At 37.9% G+C, this 19,685-nt stretch overlaps 1 protein-coding gene across 11 annotated transcripts; it reads left to right on the top strand.

The window, feature by feature from the left end:
• The first annotated feature begins 613 nt into the window (after positions 1-613).
• On the top strand, positions 614-19,457 carry LOC127792803 (uncharacterized). Of its 11 annotated transcripts, none has more exons than XM_052323395.1 (7): positions 620-1,241; positions 10,805-10,934; positions 11,020-11,166; positions 15,916-16,995; positions 17,123-17,200; positions 18,952-19,097; positions 19,198-19,457. In XM_052323395.1, exons 4-7 carry the CDS (start codon positions 16,900-16,902, stop codon positions 19,199-19,201), a joined length of 324 nt encoding a protein of 107 aa, XP_052179355.1. In that variant the 5' UTR covers positions 620-1,241; positions 10,805-10,934; positions 11,020-11,166; positions 15,916-16,899; the 3' UTR covers positions 19,202-19,457. The 11 variants fall into 11 exon arrangements, 9 of the variants coding, with proteins under 9 accessions (XP_052179359.1, XP_052179360.1, XP_052179355.1 ...); XM_052323392.1 differs by lacking the exon at positions 620-1,241 and adding an exon at positions 4,004-4,022; XM_052323398.1 differs by lacking the exon at positions 620-1,241 and having other exon boundaries at positions 10,093-10,934; positions 15,916-16,112; positions 16,835-16,995.
• The last annotated feature ends 228 nt before the right edge of the window (positions 19,458-19,685 follow it).

Below are 19,685 nucleotides of genomic sequence, written 5' to 3'. Positions count from 1 at the left end.
AAAATAAGATATATTTAATACCCCTTAATTATTACATTTTAACAAAATGATTAACGTTACTCCTTAAAATGCTATGATCAAATTATTTTGAGAGCATTTTATGCACAAATTATATGATGTTGAGATCATCCTATTAAATATGAATTATAACTTGATTGTTTTATTTCATTTTATGTTTTATTAAATTGAGTTGAATTTAAATAAAGTTCATAATTTTGACAACCTTTTAAAGGATCAACATATATGGAAGAATTTTATTTAATTATTTGATTTTTATCATTTTATTACATCTTTATAAAGTAAAATAAATAAATAGTATATAGTGTATAAAGATGAGTTAAATTTAGATATATAAATATGATAAAATGATTTAATTAGTATTATTTACAAGATTTCTAATTTTATTCATATGCTAATAAAATTGCATTCGCAATTTTCTTATTATTTTATATGATCCCATAAATTTTCAAAAACACCCTTTAATTTTGCAAATTTTGCAATACACCCTTCACTTGAAATAAAGGTTCATTTTTTAAAATAAAATAAATTAATTTTATTAGCCCTTTTAAGTCCTTTATCTCCAAATTACTAACTACAGTAAAATAAAAAGAATTTACTGGCCGTGGCCGGCGGGATGAAATCCTGTGCAGCGAAGCTCGCCGGCTGCCATCACTGGCCGGAGGAGCAACCGAAGCATTGAGAGTCACCGACGATCAGAAGATCGGGGATTCTCCCATCGATCTCCTGGTCGGCAGCTTCATCTGCGTCGAAACCCATCGATTTTGATCTCTTGCTGTAGATAGGGCACAACAAAATTGTGGCAGCAGGTCTCTCCTCCCAAAAGCCAGATCTGGCCGCCGCCGCCAAACGTGGTGGCGATAGGTGGGTTGCGACTTTGCAGGCTGGGGGAGATTGCCTGTGCAACCCACCGGACGGTCGGCGACAGCCGAAACACCCGCGGTCGCAAGAAAGAGAGTAGAGGAAGGGAGAGGAGAGATAGTTTAAAATCAAGGGCAAAATAGACAATTGCCCGATAGGCACGGGAAGTGGGTGGATCGTACTCGACCCACCCAAAATAAAATAGATCTTTCTCTCTCCTCTCAGACGCTCCCAGTCGGTGGATCGTACTCGACCCAAATTGATGGCAGCAAACCAGCCCAACGACGGCCAGCGTTCGCCGGCGGAGGTCACTGCAACGTATAAGGATCAACTCATCGACGTCATCACCAACATGAAGGCAAGTACTGATTCGTCTTTCCCTTGGATTTCTGGGAAATTGTCTCGCCTGATGTCGAATTCGTGATCGATTTTTGGGTTGTTGAATTCTATGTGGCAGTCTGTCGCGCAACCGGACCCTCAACAAGCCAGGAAAATTCTCGTCCACAATCCTATGCTTGCTAGATATCTCCTTCTGGTCTCTAATCTAGGGTTTCAATTTCTTTCTTTATGATACTATCCTTTTAAATTCCTCGCATAATTTAATCATTTTCAGTCTGATGTTCGGGGAGGACTCTTGTCCATTTAGGTCTTGACGACGAAAAGCGGTGATCACTGTGTACTGGTATCTTAATTCACAAGATTCTTGTTCTGCGTTGGAGACCTTGGGCCCTATTCTGTGGAAATGAGTCTGGCATGTTTAGTGAGAATACTTTATCGCAATTGGTTACGTGGATTTCAAGATATCTGTCAATATTAGTGCACCCTCCTTCTGGAACATGAATGTATTATGCCGCCTCAAGGAAATTTTTGAGGCTATGGGGTGTTGAACTGATTATTGTGATTGTAATATTTGTGATGCTTATTAAAACTTTTTGGCCAATTAATTGAACTAACTATGAACTCATACATCCATCACTAGGACAGCCTTTTGAAGTTCATGCTTCTCAGGTTTGTGTCCTGCTGTCTTCATCTATTGAGATTTGTCTCTATATGAGATGGGCTAGGTACACACCAGCATGTGTCAGAGTAGAAAAGGAAAACATAGGGTTCGATATTCTAATTGGGAGTTGCAATGTTGTACTATCTGCGCTTTGTTCTGTTTCTGTGTCAGTATACGGTATTACCAATTTAACGGTTGAAATTTCTGTTATGCCACATGGAGATCCTCTTAATAATGACAAAGCACTCTAGTCAACCTTTTGACATTATATGATAGATTTGGCTATGCTTTGATATCGTCCACAGCTTTAACTGCAACTTTATTTCCCACTAATTTTCCTTGTTAATGCTTCCACTAGGCTGAAATTTTAGTTGGATTGGTGCTGCCTCCCCAAATGGTATGGTCTTCATTCCTCTTGTGGGGCCTACTTCAGTTGGTTTGAATTTGTATAGGAGTGTTGTTTTCTCATGCCCAGAGGAGGATTCATTCCAAGCTGTAGAAATGAACAAAAAGTCACATTTAAAAATATATCATACAAAGAAAACCCAAGTACTTATCCAACAAACTGCACAAACCAGCTTACCTGAAACATGGGATGCGGATGATGAAGCTGAGGTACACCAGACATGTCTGGTCCCACACCTGCCTGCTGAATAGGCTGCACTAATTCGTTAGGAGGCTGTGATGCTGTTTGCAGGGCATTTGGAATCTAATGAAATTAAGGATTTCTTAAACTGATGCTCTTATACAGATTTAAACCAAGTGATGTAGGCCATAGACCCCACACAAGGAAAGAAGGCCATACCATTTCAGGAGGTTTCAACATCCCAAACATAATTTGTGCTTAGTGGATGAATTAATAAACGAAAATTTACGTGGAGAAAAGAAGGCAGTGTCATGACCCCAAGGGCATTAGTTGTAATTGTTTCTTGTTTATATTTCCCTTAGTTTGTAGTAACTTGAGTTGGTTAGTGTGTTAATTAATTAGTTGGTTAATAATTGAATGGTTGTAAAGAGCCTATAAATAGGCTGTAGGTTAGAGAAGAAGGACTATGGATGAATTGAATGAACATTATGTTTTCCCTCTCTCTTCTCTCTCTCTCTTTGTCCCAACCATTCCCTTCTCTTCTCAATTTCTCCCCCTTTCTGTTCTATTTCCGTCCTCTATTTTGTCCTTTCTTCTTCAATTCCAAAATCCCATTCTAAACCCTAGTAAATCCTAGTCGAGACAGGTAGTTAATAGCTCTGTACAATATCAGAGGAGGATAACCATTTATATAATATAAGGTCAACAGGCTGACTAGATCTATGTGTCGTTATTAAGAGGATCACCACGTGGCGTAACAGAAATTTCAACAGTCAAATTGGTGACCGTGGATTTGGGGTACCAAACAAAACAAGACGCGAATAGAAGAAAATTGCTAGTCCCAATCAGAATATCAAACCATAAGTTCCTCTTTCCTCTTCTAGTCATGTTGGCATGTACCTAATCCTTCTAGTCTAAAGACAAATCTTTGTTGATGAAGAGAGAGTAGTGCACAAACCAGAGGGATATGAATGGCAAAGGGCTGCCTTGGTGACAGGTGAATGAGTTCACACTTAGTTCAATCAATGGGCCAAAAACCTATACTATGCATCACAATCATAATAATCAGTTTAGCATTCTGTAGCCTCAAAAATTTCCTTTAGGCAGCACACCACATTCATCCACCAGGAGTAGGGTGGACTCATATTGAGAGATATCTTGAAATTCATGCGAACAATTGCGGTAAACCATTCCCACTGAACATGTCGGACTCATATCCATTGAATTGAACATGAATAAATTATGCAAGGGCCAATGGATTTAAAAAGATAGTGCTGCAGGGAACGCAATTGAAACCCTAGATCACAGACTTGGAAGAGATGTTGAGTGAGGGTAGGATTCTCGATCAGGAATTGCCTCGCCAGCTGTGGGTCCTATTCGTCAAGTGCCTGCCGTATGGAATTGAACAACCAAAAATTCCATCACAAATTCGACAGCACATGTCAATTTCCTAGAAATGTGTACAAGGGAATGATGAGTCAGTACTTTCCTTAATGCGGTACATGATATCATACATGTCACGACCCTATGACAATAAAGGAGTATTATTGTAATAGGGTATAATAGTTTATTTTGGATATTTTAGCAATTAGTTAGGTGCACTTGGCTGCATGTGCAAGGCTGTTAGGAGACAAATATGTCTATAAAAAGCTGCTGCAAATGGAGGGGATTGCTATGTTGAATGATAATTGAAATTCCAATTTCTCTCTAATCTCTCTCCCTCGTTCTTTTGCCATTATCCCTCAAATTCTCTCTAATTTTCTCCCTCCATTCTTCTTCAATTTCCCTTCTATACATTTTGTTCTTAACTTTAACGGTATCAGATCCTTCCAATTTCTATTCTAGTCCTAGGCTAAATCCCAGGACCATGACAAATGGTACCAGAGCAGTCCATCCTTAGCTATGGTTTTGATTCGAGTTCCGACAGTGATTATCAGTGAGTTCCGATGGTGATTATCGGCTGTTGATAGGCGATTGTTTCCAATTCGATTCAAAGGATATTAAGATCGGTAGTGAACGAGAGAGAGCAAAGCAGTTCTTGCCAACTGCATCAATTAATCCTAAGCAATTCAAAATTGAAAGGTGGAGTAGCGTCAGGAGGTGATGGCCACAATTCTCAGCAACCCAGGCGAATTCAATGAGCTACCATCGGCTAGTGGTCCTCGGCTCAGGAGGTCGCGACTAGTGCAGGAGTTCCAAGCGATTGCAGTTGTGCAACGGGTTTATGGCGATCGTGGTTAGGTCGGTGATTGGGCAGAACCTGAGGAAGGAAGCGTTGATTCATCACTGGTTGGGTTATCACTGGTAAGAGGTTCGCGACTGGAAGTGATCGCATGTAGAGCAAAATCAGAGGAAGGGAACGAGAGGTTAAGCAAATTTGCCGACTGATTGGGTGCGAAGCTTTCCATTAGAGAGCACAAGTCTGACCGAACCTAAGGGACAATCGCTGTTAGAACTTGGAGTGATTTTTAGAGTTGCAACAGGCCAACGATTATTGGAAGGGATTTTCTGGAAGTAAGGCAATTGCAGCCGGGAGCGTGCGACTCAAGAGGGTGATCTCAAAAGCAAAGTTGCGCAGCAGGTTTCTGAAATCCATGGCGAGTAAGCAAGTCCGATCCAAATGTTGAGAAGTGATTTTGGGGGAGGCGAGCACGAATCCAATCAGGTGCATTGTTGATGCTGCCGCTTTGATCGGTTGGGGATTTCGACCTAGATGATGACTGTAATGGACGTTTCATGAGGTGAATTTGGAGGCCGAACCGATTCAATCAAGTTCCAGAAGTATTTGCACAACAGAAATGTTGAGATTTGGACTCGAGAGTGGGTGTAGCGATTGAACTAGCAGTAAGTTTTGGTGATTTTGGAATCAGAAACGAGCGCAAATTGGACTGGGAGCCTTGGACGGTGATTGGGCAGTAGCTGATCTTTGGCTGCGATTTTGATTTAAGTTGAAGGCAAGGAAATCGGTTTCCATAGTTAAGGTCCAGGGTGAGAAGGCTTGAAGGCGAATTGGCTGGGCGGTATTTCCAGGGAAGTAGATATAGGCTGATTTTTGGAAATTGATGCCGATGTCTGGGGTTATCGACAACTATCGTAGCATTGAGGTTTGGAGTTCCAGAGGTGGATGTTATCAGCAAACTAACCAGGTAAATTTTGATCCGTTTAGGCTATTGCCAGCTGACGTGGTTAATTTCCAAGAGAGAGAGCAACCCTTCGATCAGACGTTTGAATTTGGGATGAGAAGCAAGGTGGACAGCATTCCGAATCCTTGGCTTGCGTCCCGTTCTGCCAAGGCAGGCAGTGCACACATGAGGCCATGGGAGACTCAATTGCAGCAGAATAAGGATGCATTTTCAGTAGGGTGTCCTACTCGTGAAGCTAGGGGAGGCAGTGTATACATGAAGCAGAATACTTCACTTTTTGCTGGAATGGGACCTCAATGGCAGCCAAAAAAGGCTGCATTTCTAGTTGGCAGCAATAGGGAACAGGAGAAGGGGATCAATCAAGTTGACAAGGAAACAAGAAGTGTAATATATGAAGAGTGCAAGGAATTCGGTCGAATGTTCCACGAGAAGCTGCAGGAGTTTGCAATGATACTGATTAAGAAGTATCATTACAACTTTTCGGTGGAATACTTTGATGATTATCACAGAAGTTTTAACAAAGATGAATTCCTTAAAATGTAGTAGCTGAAGGAGAAATTTAAGAGGCGAGAAGCAGATTCATTGCCTACCTCTAATACAGAGTGAAAGAAGTATATCGGCCTAGGTGGAATGGATAAGAAAGGTGATGATAATGACAGTGCTAGCAGCAATAGCAGACTTTGCGGGGGTTCGGTACAGGGTGTGTGGGCAAAAGGAGAATTAAAGGAACACACTGGTTCCTTTGGAAAAGAAGTTCCTGATGAGGATGTTCCAAATGATACTTAGGGAAGGCCAAAAGTAGAGCTAAATGATGCAGTTAGCTGGATGATAAAGATAACAGAAGGCAGCCAGGAGTTTTTGGAGTTGGAAAAAAATTATCCAACTAAGATTGACAAGATATAAGAAGAATTGATACATCAAAGGGCAATTACCAAAAAGTTGCAAGAGGAAAGCTGGGAAGTATTTGATCAAGTAACCAACGAAACCAAGGTCAACTTGTTACCCTTGGCATCTAATGCATGGACTGAAGGATTAGGTGGTATGCTGGATCAAAATTCTGTAAGAAATGGAATTGAGAGTGGAGTTCCTAAGGATATTGTTCCATTGCCTTTGGTTTCAGATAACATGGAGGGTTCTTTATCAAATGATAAGAGGAAGACAACACCAGCAGAAGGAAGACCTGCTGATCCTAAACGATGCCACCGTATTGCTGCCCATTTTGAAGATAATGAGAAGAGGGGAATATATGTGGTAGCTGGTTGGTTAGAGTTTCAAAATGATTGACATTTAAAGGTTGTAGGGTTGTAGATTTCAGCTGCTACCTGCGACAAGGAGCAGCTAAATTCATTGAAGGCATTTGATGTGAACACATTGACAGGTTTTGGAATTATATTGGATCCCCAAACTATCGAGTACTAGCAACCTTAAATTGGTAGCTATTGTAAACCCAAGGGAAATAGTATGTTACTCTTTGGAGGAAGATGCAGCCTTGTCTGCAATGATTATCATTTTTGTTTCAATTGAGAACCAAAAAATGAAGAAGAAGAGACCTAGAAGGAGGAAGAAGGAAAGAAGGAAAGAAGGATGACCCTTTCTAGCAAGGTCCTATTCATCATTTCAGCAAGACCATTTTGCTTTGGATTTTCAGGGGCTGTCAAATGTCTTAGGATCCCATTTTCTTTACATAGCTGAGAGAACTCTTTGTTACAAAATTCCAAACCATTATCAGTTCTAATGATTTTAATTTTGTTACCTTTTTGGTTTTCTACCATGGTTTTCCATCCTTTAAAGGCTGCAAAAGTGTGGTCTTTTGACTTAAGAACATACACCCAAACCATCTTAGAAAAGTCATCTATTATTGATAGAAAATATCGGGCTCCACCATGAGTCAATGTTTGGGCAGGACTCCACAAATCAGAATGAATATAGTCTAAAGGTGCTTTAGATGAATGTATGGCAGTTTTGGAGAATTTTACCTTGGTTGATTTCCCAAATATGCATGACTCACATTTATCTAAATCTGTAAGTTTTCCTAATATCCTTTGCTTAGATAATTCCCTAAGGCCTTGCTCACTAATGTGAGCTATTCTATAATGCCAAAGCCTTGTCTTATTACAGGCTTTTAATTCAGTGGCAGAAGCTTCTCCACATACTGTGGAGGCTTGCAGCACATAAATGTCATTATTTAGGACTGCTCTCATACTTATTAGAGAGCCTCTAGATACCCTTAGGACTCCACCATCTCCCCTATAGGAGTAGCCATTTCTATCTAACTCTCCAAGGGAAATTAGGTTTCTTCTTAGTTCTGGAACATATCTTACAGAATTTAATGCTTTGATAGACCCATCTTGCAGTTTAATCTTTATATCTCCTATGCCTTTAATCCTACATTTATGATTATTTCCTAACAACAACTTACCTCCTCCTATTTCTTTAAAATTCAAGAACCATTGCTTATGGGGTGACATGTGGAAGGAGCACCCGGAATCTAATACCCATACAGATTTATCTGTATTTCCAGATATTGCAAGTGCATCGGCACTATCATAGTCATATTCACAAATAGATGAGGAATTTTCAGTCTTAGGTTTATCTAGAAAATCCTTCTTTTTCTTAGGACAATTTCTCTTAATATGCACTTCCTCATGGCAGTTATAACATTTTATAGTTTTCCTACCATTCTTGGATTTAGACCTAGATCTTCCCTTTTGCTTAGAATTCTTTTTATCAGACCTAGATCTGATTGTTAAGACATCCCCAACTGTGCTCTTCCCATCTACCCTATGTTGCAATTCCTTTGAAATTAATGCCCCTATTGCATCATCTAGGGTTAGGGTGTCCCTGCCATGCTTTAATATATCTACAAAGGTCTCATATGATTTTGGAAGAGAGTGCAACAAGACTAATGCCTTGTCCTCATCATCATATTTTACTTCTATATTTTCCAGATCTAGGCACAACTTATTAAAACTATCAATATGGTCTTGAAGCTTCTGTCCTTCATTCATTTTAAAAGTAAAGAACTTGGCCTTTAAATACAATCGACTTGATAGGGTCTTGGTCATATAAAGGCTTTCTAACTTAAGCCAAATCTCAGCTGCGTTTTTCATCTTTGATACTTCTCGCAACACCTTATCCCCTAGACTCAATATCAAGGTATTATAGGCTTTCTTGACAATCTCATTTTTCTGTTCATCTGAGAACGACTTAGGCATTTTTGATTCACCATCTAAGGCTCTCATTTTCATTTTCCAGAGGCCAAAATCATTCTGGCCATCAAACTTTTCAATGTCATATTTAGTGGCCGACATTCTTGACACTATTCCTATGACAGAAACTTTGAACAATGAAAATCTTGAGCTTTCTTGATCTGAAAGACTGGCTCTGATACCAAGTTGTTAACTTAGGAGCACTTAGAATTAGATTTCTTGATCGGATTTCATTGCCCCACCCTTGCACACACTCTCAATTCCAATGATAATAGAAACAAAAGAGAATGATAATGAAAACAGAATGTAAATGACAGAAAAATAAAACCAAACCACAAGAAGAACACAAGCAGTTTATCCTAGTTCGGATTGCCCTTAGGACAACCCTACATCCAGCCTCTTAAAGCCTCCTCATAGCAGCCTTCTTTAATTTAGAATGATAGCAGTACAACCGCGCCCTCACGATTACAAGTCTCTCCAAGATTACAAAGACTATTTCTTGTACACAGCCTTTTCTCTCTCTAACTTCCTCGTGAGAATGAACTACTTCCCATAAGCCTAGACCCCTATCCTATTTATAGAAAATTAGGGCGTTAATCTCTAGGTCTTATAACCAGTTTAGACATTCCCGGTTTTACCCTCAAACTTAATACTAATTACAAAGCTGAGAAACCGTCTGACTATACCAACTAAACCGATACATTATAACTGCTATAAAAAATCTGGATCTACTCGAGACAACATTCTAAAACTCTCCTTCGTTCTTCTGCTATTCTCCCTCAATGCTCTCTAATTTTCTCCCCCATTCTTCTTCAATTTCCCTTCTATACATTATGTTCTTAACTTTAACGGTATCGGATCCTTCCGATTTCCATTCTAGTCCTAGGCTAAATCCTAGGACCATGACAATACATTTCATCCTTATGTGTTTCGACTAAGTGTGCCCGCCAAACCCTGGCCGTCGGAGGTCTGGTTTCCACCCATTGATTTGGGGAGAGTTCGAGGAAGTTCGAGTTTGTTCCACTGGCTGCTACTGGAACAAGAGATATGTTTTTCGAGTGAGCATAGTGATGCTTATCTGTCCAACAGAGGGGCAGTGTGCATTGCAGATAAAATGACAGATTTATTTGGGCCATATCCTCGTACCTTACCCTCATTGTGGCAGCATCCTTGTATGTTACCCTCATTGCAGATAAAATGACCCTCATTTAGCATGCATTGCAGATAAGCATGCTTATTTGGGATTTGATGATTGTGTTTTAACTTGTTCTGCAGGGGTGCTTTTCCTTATTTACTCTTCTTTGGTTCCATATATGATGAGGCATGAATGCGCACTTTTATTCAAGTCATGGTTTTGATGGAGGGGAAGGTTGTTGCGCTGATAGAATGATGATCAAGAGAAAAGCTAAAATTTATTCTTGAATATGTTTTGTTGGCTTGTTCATCTTTATTTCAATGTTCCTAGCCACTTTCAATGAATTGACGTCATGATATGAAGGAGCTTTGTTGGATGTTTGATTGTCATCTACTTCTGTGTGTACTCCTAACTGCTTTATGCATGTTCATAAAAAGTCTATGCGAATGCGAGAGTGGCCGATGCAGCTATATTGTCATGTAAACCTAACCGAACCATTTAACTCTAGTTTCTCAGCTGAGTGTTTTACAATATAGCACAGGCATTTAGTAAGACCATTTAAGTGATTGAGAAGTGGCTGATTAATTTGTGTAAGGAATGCTGTTGTCTACATCATGGTTATGGTATTCATTTGCTCAAAACATAAAAACTTTGTTGTCCTAGTAAGGTACAAAAATGTTGCAACTTGTTTGTTGCAAAACTGGCAGTCAATGTGGGTGCAATGGTCAATCCGGTGATTTTTTTGTTTATTTATTTATTTTAAGTTTTGGTTGGAATGATAGTTATTCTGTACTAAATTGTAGTTTAGTTATAATGGATATAGCATTTATGGTGAATGCTTCTATTCTGCAGGTGAACAGTTCGGAATTTAGCACTCATGCTGAAAGCTCCAGGGCACCTGATGGTGGAACTCAACTTCCAGGGGCACCATGGTTAGCCCCTCTCAGATGGAGCTGGGCAGTCAGCCTGCTCACCCGCATGGGTAACTTATCCTGACTTCAATCTTTTTCCTCCCTTGATATCATGATCATTTGAAGTTTAATAAATGAGATTTATTTATGGTGCAGTTGACTGGTGAGATGGTGAAGGCACTAGTTCGGCCGTTCAAGGGCATTCCCTCAAAAGAAATCAACCTGCTCTCTCCAGAGCAAAAGCATCAATGGAACCCATGCTGGGCAGCACACCTATACTTATCCAAATGCATTACCACCCTGGTAGCTTATTGGGCTCTAATTTTATTTGCAATATCAAAATCTTGCTGTTTTTGTTGACAACTTTTTAGTAATTACGGTGTGTGTCATGTTAATCTTGTTTAGTGTTTCTTTTAACTAATGGGATAAATTTTATAACTTTGTTAGGTAACAAATTCAAGGACAGATTCATACAGGACCAAGAACAACTGAAAACTTAACTCAATATTCAATTCAATGATCTAGGCTGCCAGTAAATGCATCTCAAAAGGATTTATAAGCCCTGGTTCGGTTTTGGAAAATATTTTTTGGTTTTCAACTCCAATTTTATAACTAAACATATCTTAGCATTTTATGTTTTAAAAAATCATAGCATTCATTTTCAGAAAATTTATATCCTCTTTTATGTTCTACAATTTATAGTGCAAATTTGAAAAATTAGAAAATTAAGTTTTCTGTTTGCTAATTGGAGATTCAATCATTCAATAGAAAATTAGAATTGGAAAACATTTTCTGTTTACTACAACTGAACGGGACCTAATTTTTCGAAAACTACTTGGGAAAAATAAAGAAAGAAATGGCATAAACTAACAGCAGATAAGTGAAATACGATGATAATATTTCCGAAGATATGTATTTCTCTATCCTCCATCATTCTCCTTTGGCCAGGAAGAACACATCCTCTAGTTTTTGGATGTGTGTGCTTAATCTGTAGGATTTGCACAGTGAATGTGAAAACATTGAATCCACCCATCCTTGGCAATAATATTCTGCTTACATAAAATAATGTCGACTTTATTTTTGTGTGCATAGTAAAAGGATAACTTTATTGGAATCTTAGCCTTTGGAGTAGCTTCAATGAATGGGTCAACTAGGGTTATCACTGGAACATCAAAGGGAAGTTGAAGAACAGGCAAAGGGGAATGGCGTCTCAGGAACTTTTTAGGGACAATATCATCGTATTCTTCAATAAATGGTAAAACGTCTTTACAAGGTTCCTTGGGGATTTCCTCAACTTCCATACAATCTCTTCCATTGCCTCCAACTTGGACTTGTCTGTGTTAGGATTATAAATAAAAAATAAAATAAATAAAAAATAAAAAAATTTCCATATCCTCCATTCTTCCTCATTGGGTGAAGATTTGTCCTTTAGTATTTTGGATCTTCATTCTTGATCTGGAGGGTTCATCCAATGAATAGGAAATCATTGAATCTGCCTGTCCCAAGGGAAAAAATTCTGCTTGCATAAAATATTGTCAAATTAATATCTGCTGCCTGCATAGCAGAAAGGTAACTGTAATGGGACCTTAGACTTTAGAGTAGGTTTAATGAATATGTCAACAATAGGTTTAGTGAGATGATCATTTTGAAACATCTATTGTGTTTTTTCCTTATTTACTGTTCTTTGGTTCCGTGTATTATTAGTCATGAATGCATACTCTTTAGTGAAGTGGTGAATTTGAATGAGGGCATGCAGTGGGTGGTTTTGAAAACATTTTTCAAATTAAACCACCATACAATTTAGCTATCTTCCCCACCGCAACAAATCCACATCGCCTTGTGGTTTGGGCAGTTTGAGCTATAGCAATAGCAACAACTATCAAGACACGGAAAAAAAGTAACATCAACAATGACATTTTCCATTTTTTGTTTTTAAAATAAAAAATGAGAAAGAAAAAAGTAAATCTCGAACTCTTCTATTAAACCAATCCACTAAAGTTAATAATTAGCATGGTTGAGAGGGAGGTAAAAAAAGGCAATGGTATTTTGATTCTTTCAAAGGTTTTACCCTAAATCATTAAACCAAAAATTGTGAATTTGTTACTTTGTTTGACAATCAATTAAAATTTGCTGTTTTATGACTATTTAGAAAATTTAAACCATAGGAAACTTTCTATTATTTGGCTGGTTGGTCAGTGTGGCGGTTTACCATAGCCCAGAGCCCAGACCAAACCACTTTGGGCTGTTTTTCAAATTGCCAAACCATAACTGACCACTTCTTTTGCCAAATTGTGACTTGTCGGTTTTTAGAGGTTTGGTTTTTCTTGCTCACCCCCGGAGATGAATAAGATTGGTATGTTGAGAATGATGATCGAATTGGATAAAAGTTGGGAATTTGGATTTCAAAGGTAGGAATTTTGGTTCTCTTACCAATTGATGCATGAGCAATAGTGAGAAGAAAAAACTTAGTTTATTTGGGGGTTAGTCATTATCGCAGTTTACCAAAGCCCAAAACCCAAACCAAACCAGTACAGGCAATTTTAAATTGCCAAACCATAACCATCCACTTCCTTTGCTACATTGCAATTTTCCATTTTAAGTGGTTTGGTGTTTTCTTACTCGCCACTAGAGAAGGAGGTTGTTACACAAACAGAATAATATGATCAAATTGGACAAAAGTAGGGGATTTTCATGGATTTCAAAGGTAGGAATTTTGGCTCTCTTTCCAATTGATGCATAGCCAATAGCATGAAGAAAGAACAACTAAAAGCTCAACTCAATATTCAATTCGATTTTCAAGTCTGCCTAAGAATTCATCTCAAGAGAATAGACTAGAAATCCTATCTAATTAAGAAACATATTCAAAGATTAAAATTCTTTCCTAATTAGAATGCTGAATAATGGAAGCATAATATTTCAAAAACCACTTAGGAACGAAATAAATATACTAAAAAACAAATAAGCAAAATATGCAATAATTTCTCCCAAAAATATTTATTTCCCCATCCTCCATCATTCTGTCACCAGACCAGAAAACGGCTGTTGTTGCTGTTAAATTTTGAGCTAAGGATCGGTTATTACCTATATGTACTACCTTAGTATTTTTATTCTCTTGCGTGCATTTACTTTCCAGTTAGATAGTTTGTTATGGTTTACTTTCCAGCTAGGAAGATTGTTATGGAAGAATCTGCCAGGTGTCTAAATGCTAGAATAGGACAAAATAGTTTGTTAGAGGTGGAGTGATCCTCTGTGGCAGCACTCTCGGCTAAGCTATATAAGCCTATTCTCTCTTCTGTAAAAGGTATTCAAGAATTCAATCAAAGAATCTGTTATCCTCTCTCTTACTTCTCTTTCTCCCTTCACTTCTCTTCTATATTTCCCTCTCCCTTCTTCCTCTCTGTTTTAGTTCGCTACCTAGGTTCACACTGAACCAAGGAAGCTGCTGAGTTTCACAGCATTGCCGTGACACATTCTTCCTTGGTGGCATAAAACACACAATGAAGTTTGACAAATGTGCTTTCTCAATCTGGACGATTCGCCCAATGAGCAGGAAACATAAGTCTTTTGACACCTAGCTTGAATATTGTGCTAACATAAAATATTGTCAAATTTATATTTCTGTGCATAGCAGAATGCTAACTGTAATGAGATCTTAGACTCTGGAGCAAGGTTAATGAAAACGTTAACAAGAGGTTTAGTTGGGGAAGGAATCACTTTTTGGAGCAAGATGAATGGGGAGTTGAAGAACTGGCGAAGGGAATTCCTCAGGGATGAAATCTGTTGACACTTCATTTTCTGAACAAACTTCTTTCTGAGGTTACTTGGGAATTTCCTCAACTACCGTAAAGATTTATTCCATTACCTTGTTCTTAGGCTCATCCTGGTTAGGAATATCAATATCTGTTCTTCTACTATCTCATCGATTTTCTGGTCACTATTGGGTTTTTGAGCTTGTTCTTCTTGGTGGTTTTCCTTATTTTCTCATCTTTGGTTCCATATTTAGTCAAGCGGTGGCTTCAATGATAATGAAGGCTGTTGTTATGTTGATTGAATGATGATCAAACTAGAAAATTGAACGCAAGAACCATATTTAGTCAAAAGTTGTGATTTTTTTGTGGATTTTAAGGGCAGGAATTTTATTTCTTATACAAATTGATGCAGAACCAAGAACTAAAAACTCGAACGCAATATTCAATAAAATAATCAAGGCTGCTTAAGAATACATCTCAAAGAGGAAATATAATCAAAAATTAAAATCCTGTCTTAATTAGAAGAGTAAATAATGGAAATGTGACTTTTCTAATACTACTTAGGAAAGATATAGACAAAGAAAGAAACATCATCATCATTTGACTAATCTTATCCTAACTAAAGTTAGGGTTGGTGGTAAGGCATGCCAATTTACTTCTGAAAGTCGCATTGATAGTACAAATCCATGAAAAAGATCAATGTGGCAAAATTTTGTGCCTGGTGCCCTTACTAGATACTACCCTCTAGCTAGGGAATAAACAAAGAAAGAAATTTATTAAAAAAAATAAACGAAAATAGGCTAATACTCTCTCGTATACATAGTTATTTTACTATCCTCCATCACATATATTTGTTTCGCTGTTTTAGGCATGGCAGCATGCATGCCTTGTAGTCAAATCAAACAACAAAAATTTGTACACCTTGGTGATTGTACTTTTATTTAACTTGTATGAGCATTTTTTCTTTTCAAAAAAAGAATCAGGAGTTGACTGAATACATAGAGATGTTTTGTCAACTTTATATTGTTCCTCCAGGTTTCAGGTTTGATCCAACCGATGAATTCATCACCCATGATCTAACTCAAAAGATTTCTGATTTTAGCTTCACTTCCAATGCTAATGCAAATATTGATTTCAATAACTCTAGACGTCAGGACTTTACGGCAAACCCAAGATTTTTTTCTTTTTTTTTTGCCTACATTCTTTTTCGTTTATCATGTATGGTATTTTGATGTTTCTGTTTGTACATCCACAAACATTTGTAGAATAAGGCTGCAGTTGATCTTGAATTTAAATGTTGCAGCCAAGCATCCATGGGAGGGAAGTAATGGCACTTCTTTAGCTTGAGAGACTGGAAATATCCAACTGGCCTGAGAACAAGCAGAACCACAGAGGCAGATTATTGGAAGACAACAGGGAAAGACAAGGAGATTTTCTGGGGCGGTATCTTGGTTGGAATGAAGATAATCCTAGTCTTCTATGGAGGTGGAACCCCAAAAGGTAAAAAACCAACTGGGTTATGCATGAATACAGGCTAGAACCCCATGCCTTGATTCAATGCAACAAGTACTACCACCATCCACTCTCCCAGACCCTGTCTTTGCACTAATAGTTTTTCCGATTTGACCTAGAAAAGTCCAAGTTGTTCAGGCATAGGTTTGGGCGGGGACCCATAGCTCAGGGACAAATTTCCATCCCTTGCACCTGTCCCAAGGTATCATTTCTAGTACATGTATGGAGCAAGCTTGAAAACACACTCAGTACACCTATGTATGTTTTATAAATTTTTATTGAATGTGACATTTGATCTATATGCATTTTTAAATAGCATAAATTTTTCATATGGAGTGTACCTAACACGATCATTTTTCTATTGCAATGCAATTGAGTCAATTTCATTTTTTCATAGTGAAAAAATAAAATGTAAATTAAAATGTCCATTTATTTTTTTTCATTTAGAGGAAAAAAAATTAAAATAGAGTTCTAGAAGGAGCCCGATATTTCTGCCGACTCAGGGTGCTGACTGTGTGCTGCTTGGAAAAATAAAAAATTAGGCTAAAACATCCGAATTTTTAAAAATAAAATTCTAGAAGGACCTCGATATTTCAGCTGAGCCTGATCCAAGCGGCCCACCTAGTTGGTCGACAGGGCTAAGATTGTCCTCTAATAAATTGTATTACATTCTAGAATGATCGGATTTTGCTTGCCTCTGACCTGTTTAGAAGAATAAAAGAGAGATCAGTCCGCTCTGCTGGATAGAAGCTCATGAATCTTTCTCCCCATATCAATGGTGAGAAAGCAGTGCGATGGCGAGGGTTTGCCAGCAGCAAACTTCCTTCAAATATCGAAGAACCAACCCTACGAGATTATATCTCAGATGAAGGCAAGTATCAATTCATCTTTCCATTGTGTTCCCTTGTCAGCATTCTTGTCTCCCTACAGTTCTTGAAAATCACCTCACTTAGTTGAATTTGTGATTGATTTTTTGGTTATTGTATTCTATGGGGCAGACTCTTATTGACAAGAACCCAGAGCAAGCGAGGCAAATTTTCATCCAATATCCCCCCCTTACTAAAGCCGTCTTCCAGGTCTCTTATCTAGGTTTTCAATGTTTCAATTTTTTTCTTTATGTTCCTATCTTTTTGAATTCCTTGAATAATTTAATTATTTTCAATTGAACATTCCGTTATGCTCGTGTATTTAGGGTTTGATTATGAAAAGCAGTGATCATTGTATACTTAATTCACAAACTCTTGTTTTACATCTGGGTCCCAGACTTTTATTCAATAGAAATGAGTTTGGCATGTTTAGTGTGAGTTACTGCACTGCAATTGTTTACATGAATTTCAAGATACCTGTAAATATCTGTCAATTTTGAGAATTTTGTTCTTCAGTATGGCAATTTAACTACTGTAAAATTGTCTACCTGTTGTAATTTTTTTTTAACAAGTGGCTGCAATGTGTTGGGCCATATGTCAATCCTTGATGCGAAAATTACTTTATTCATCAGTCAAAAGGCTCTAAAAGTAGTTCTGTAGTTGCAAAGTAAGACTTATAAAAGAATGAATATGTTCTGTTGGCTTGTTCGTCTGCTTCTGTGTTTTCAAGATTCCCTTGTGAAAGTTGAGTTCTTACTGTCAGCCTAACACATTTTACTATGTGTTTTACATGTCATTTTTAATTTCTCACGGATCTTCACAATTCTGTATTGCCAAAACTATTTCTTTTCATATTGGGATCTGAGCATAAGGCTAATTTCTCTCGAATATAAATGTTGTTTTGAACTTCTAATTGGTTATGCTTCTTTCATATTGTCCCGAAATTTGAGTTCTTTCTGTTAGCGTAAACACATTTTAATATCAAATTTCTGTTCTTCAATATTGTCCAGAACTTTTCATTGGTTATTTTCTCTCAAATATGAAATTTCTCTTAGCCTAGCACATTTTAAAATGAAGTTCAAGTTCTTTCAGTTGTTGAACTAGCAAAGGAGGAGATTACTGTCAAATATGAAATTTGAGTTCTTTATGTTAGGCTAACACATTTTAATATGTATTGTACATGTCATTGCCAACATGTCATTGCCAATTTCTCACGTGTCTTGACAAATTTGTAGCTTTAACTACTTGTTTCAAGTCTGGGCCTGACCACAAGACTGTTTTCTCTAATACTATATCAGTTTTGAACTTTTCACATAGCCATAACGTGAGGGTGAAAATTGTTATTTTGATCTTTACGTGTAGTCACATAATGGATAGGCTCGCAAAATTAACTTAATGTGAAGGGCCAAAATCTTGGGGTCCGTCTTGGAATCTTCATGGCCATTTTCAATGAAGTGACACCATGACACAAAGGAGCTTGGTTGGGGGTTTGACTGACTGACACTCCTCTTTGTATTCCTAACTCCTTTGATGCATGCTCATAAAAAAAGCTTATGCAACAGTAGCCAATGGATTTATATTCCCATGTAGATCTAACCACTGGTCCATTTGACTCTAGCTTCTCAGCTGAAGATTTTAGAAGATAGAACAAGCATATAGTAAAACGATTGAAGAAGTGGCTGATTAATTTGTTTATGAGGGATTTTGCCTACGGGATGATTGATTATGGTGTATTATTCATTACTCAAAAACATAAATTTATAAATTTGCTATGCTGTCCTGGTATGGTACAAAAATGTTGCAATTTGTTTGATACATCACTGGCAGTTCACCATGGGCGCAACAGTTGATCCAACATTTTTTTTTAAATTAAATTTTGGTTGGAATGGTGATAGATCTCTACTAAACTGTAGTTATAGAACTAATGGTTAGCATTCATGGTGAATGCTTGTATTTGGCAGGTGGGCAGTTCACATTTAGGTCCGGAAGATAGCAGTCATGCAGAAAGCTCCAGGGCGTCTAAAGGAGAAACCAGCATGGATGCCTGGTTGTGGGAGCTCTCAACTGCTCGGATGGGGAAGGCAGTTGGCCCGCTCGCCGCGCATCAGTAATCTCACAATTTATTTTTGTTCTTAATTTGTTTGTTTTCTTCCTTAAATATCATGGTTGTCTCCAAGTTTTGTAAATGAGATTTGTGAATGGTGCAGTTGACCCCTGAGATGCTGAACTGAAGGCACTAAGTTCAGCAGGTCAAGGGCCCGTCCTGCTCTCTCCAAAGCAAAGACATCAATCGAACCGGTGAGGGGCGGCAGCATACCTGTACTTATCCCAAAGCATTAGTCCCCTGGCAGCACATCAGCTGCTGTTGCCAACTTATTAGTATTTATTGGTCTTTGTTGTGAGACACGAGATGTCTTAACTGAAAATTGTAGGTGATAAAATTTGTATTTACAAGAAAAGAAAGAAAGAACGAACTTAATCTGAGTTCTTGTTATTATGGAATAAATATTATCACCTTGTTAGGTAATAACAGGTTCAAGTACATTTATGCAGAACCAAGTAACTATGAACCCTAAACCAAGCAACGATGAACAATCAAAAACTTTCCCCAATCTTGAATTCAATGTCAAGGCTACCTCACAACACATCTCAACAGGATTTATATAGGCAATGAATGCAACCTAATTTTAAAACT

This window comes from Diospyros lotus, unplaced genomic scaffold (genome assembly GCF_014633365.1).
Source record: "Diospyros lotus cultivar Yz01 unplaced genomic scaffold, ASM1463336v1 superscaf1, whole genome shotgun sequence".
In the NCBI taxonomy this organism is placed as follows: Eukaryota; Viridiplantae; Streptophyta; class Magnoliopsida; order Ericales; family Ebenaceae; genus Diospyros; species Diospyros lotus.
Note: the sequence above shows the minus strand (reverse complement) of the source record. Positions and strands in the feature narration are given on the sequence as shown.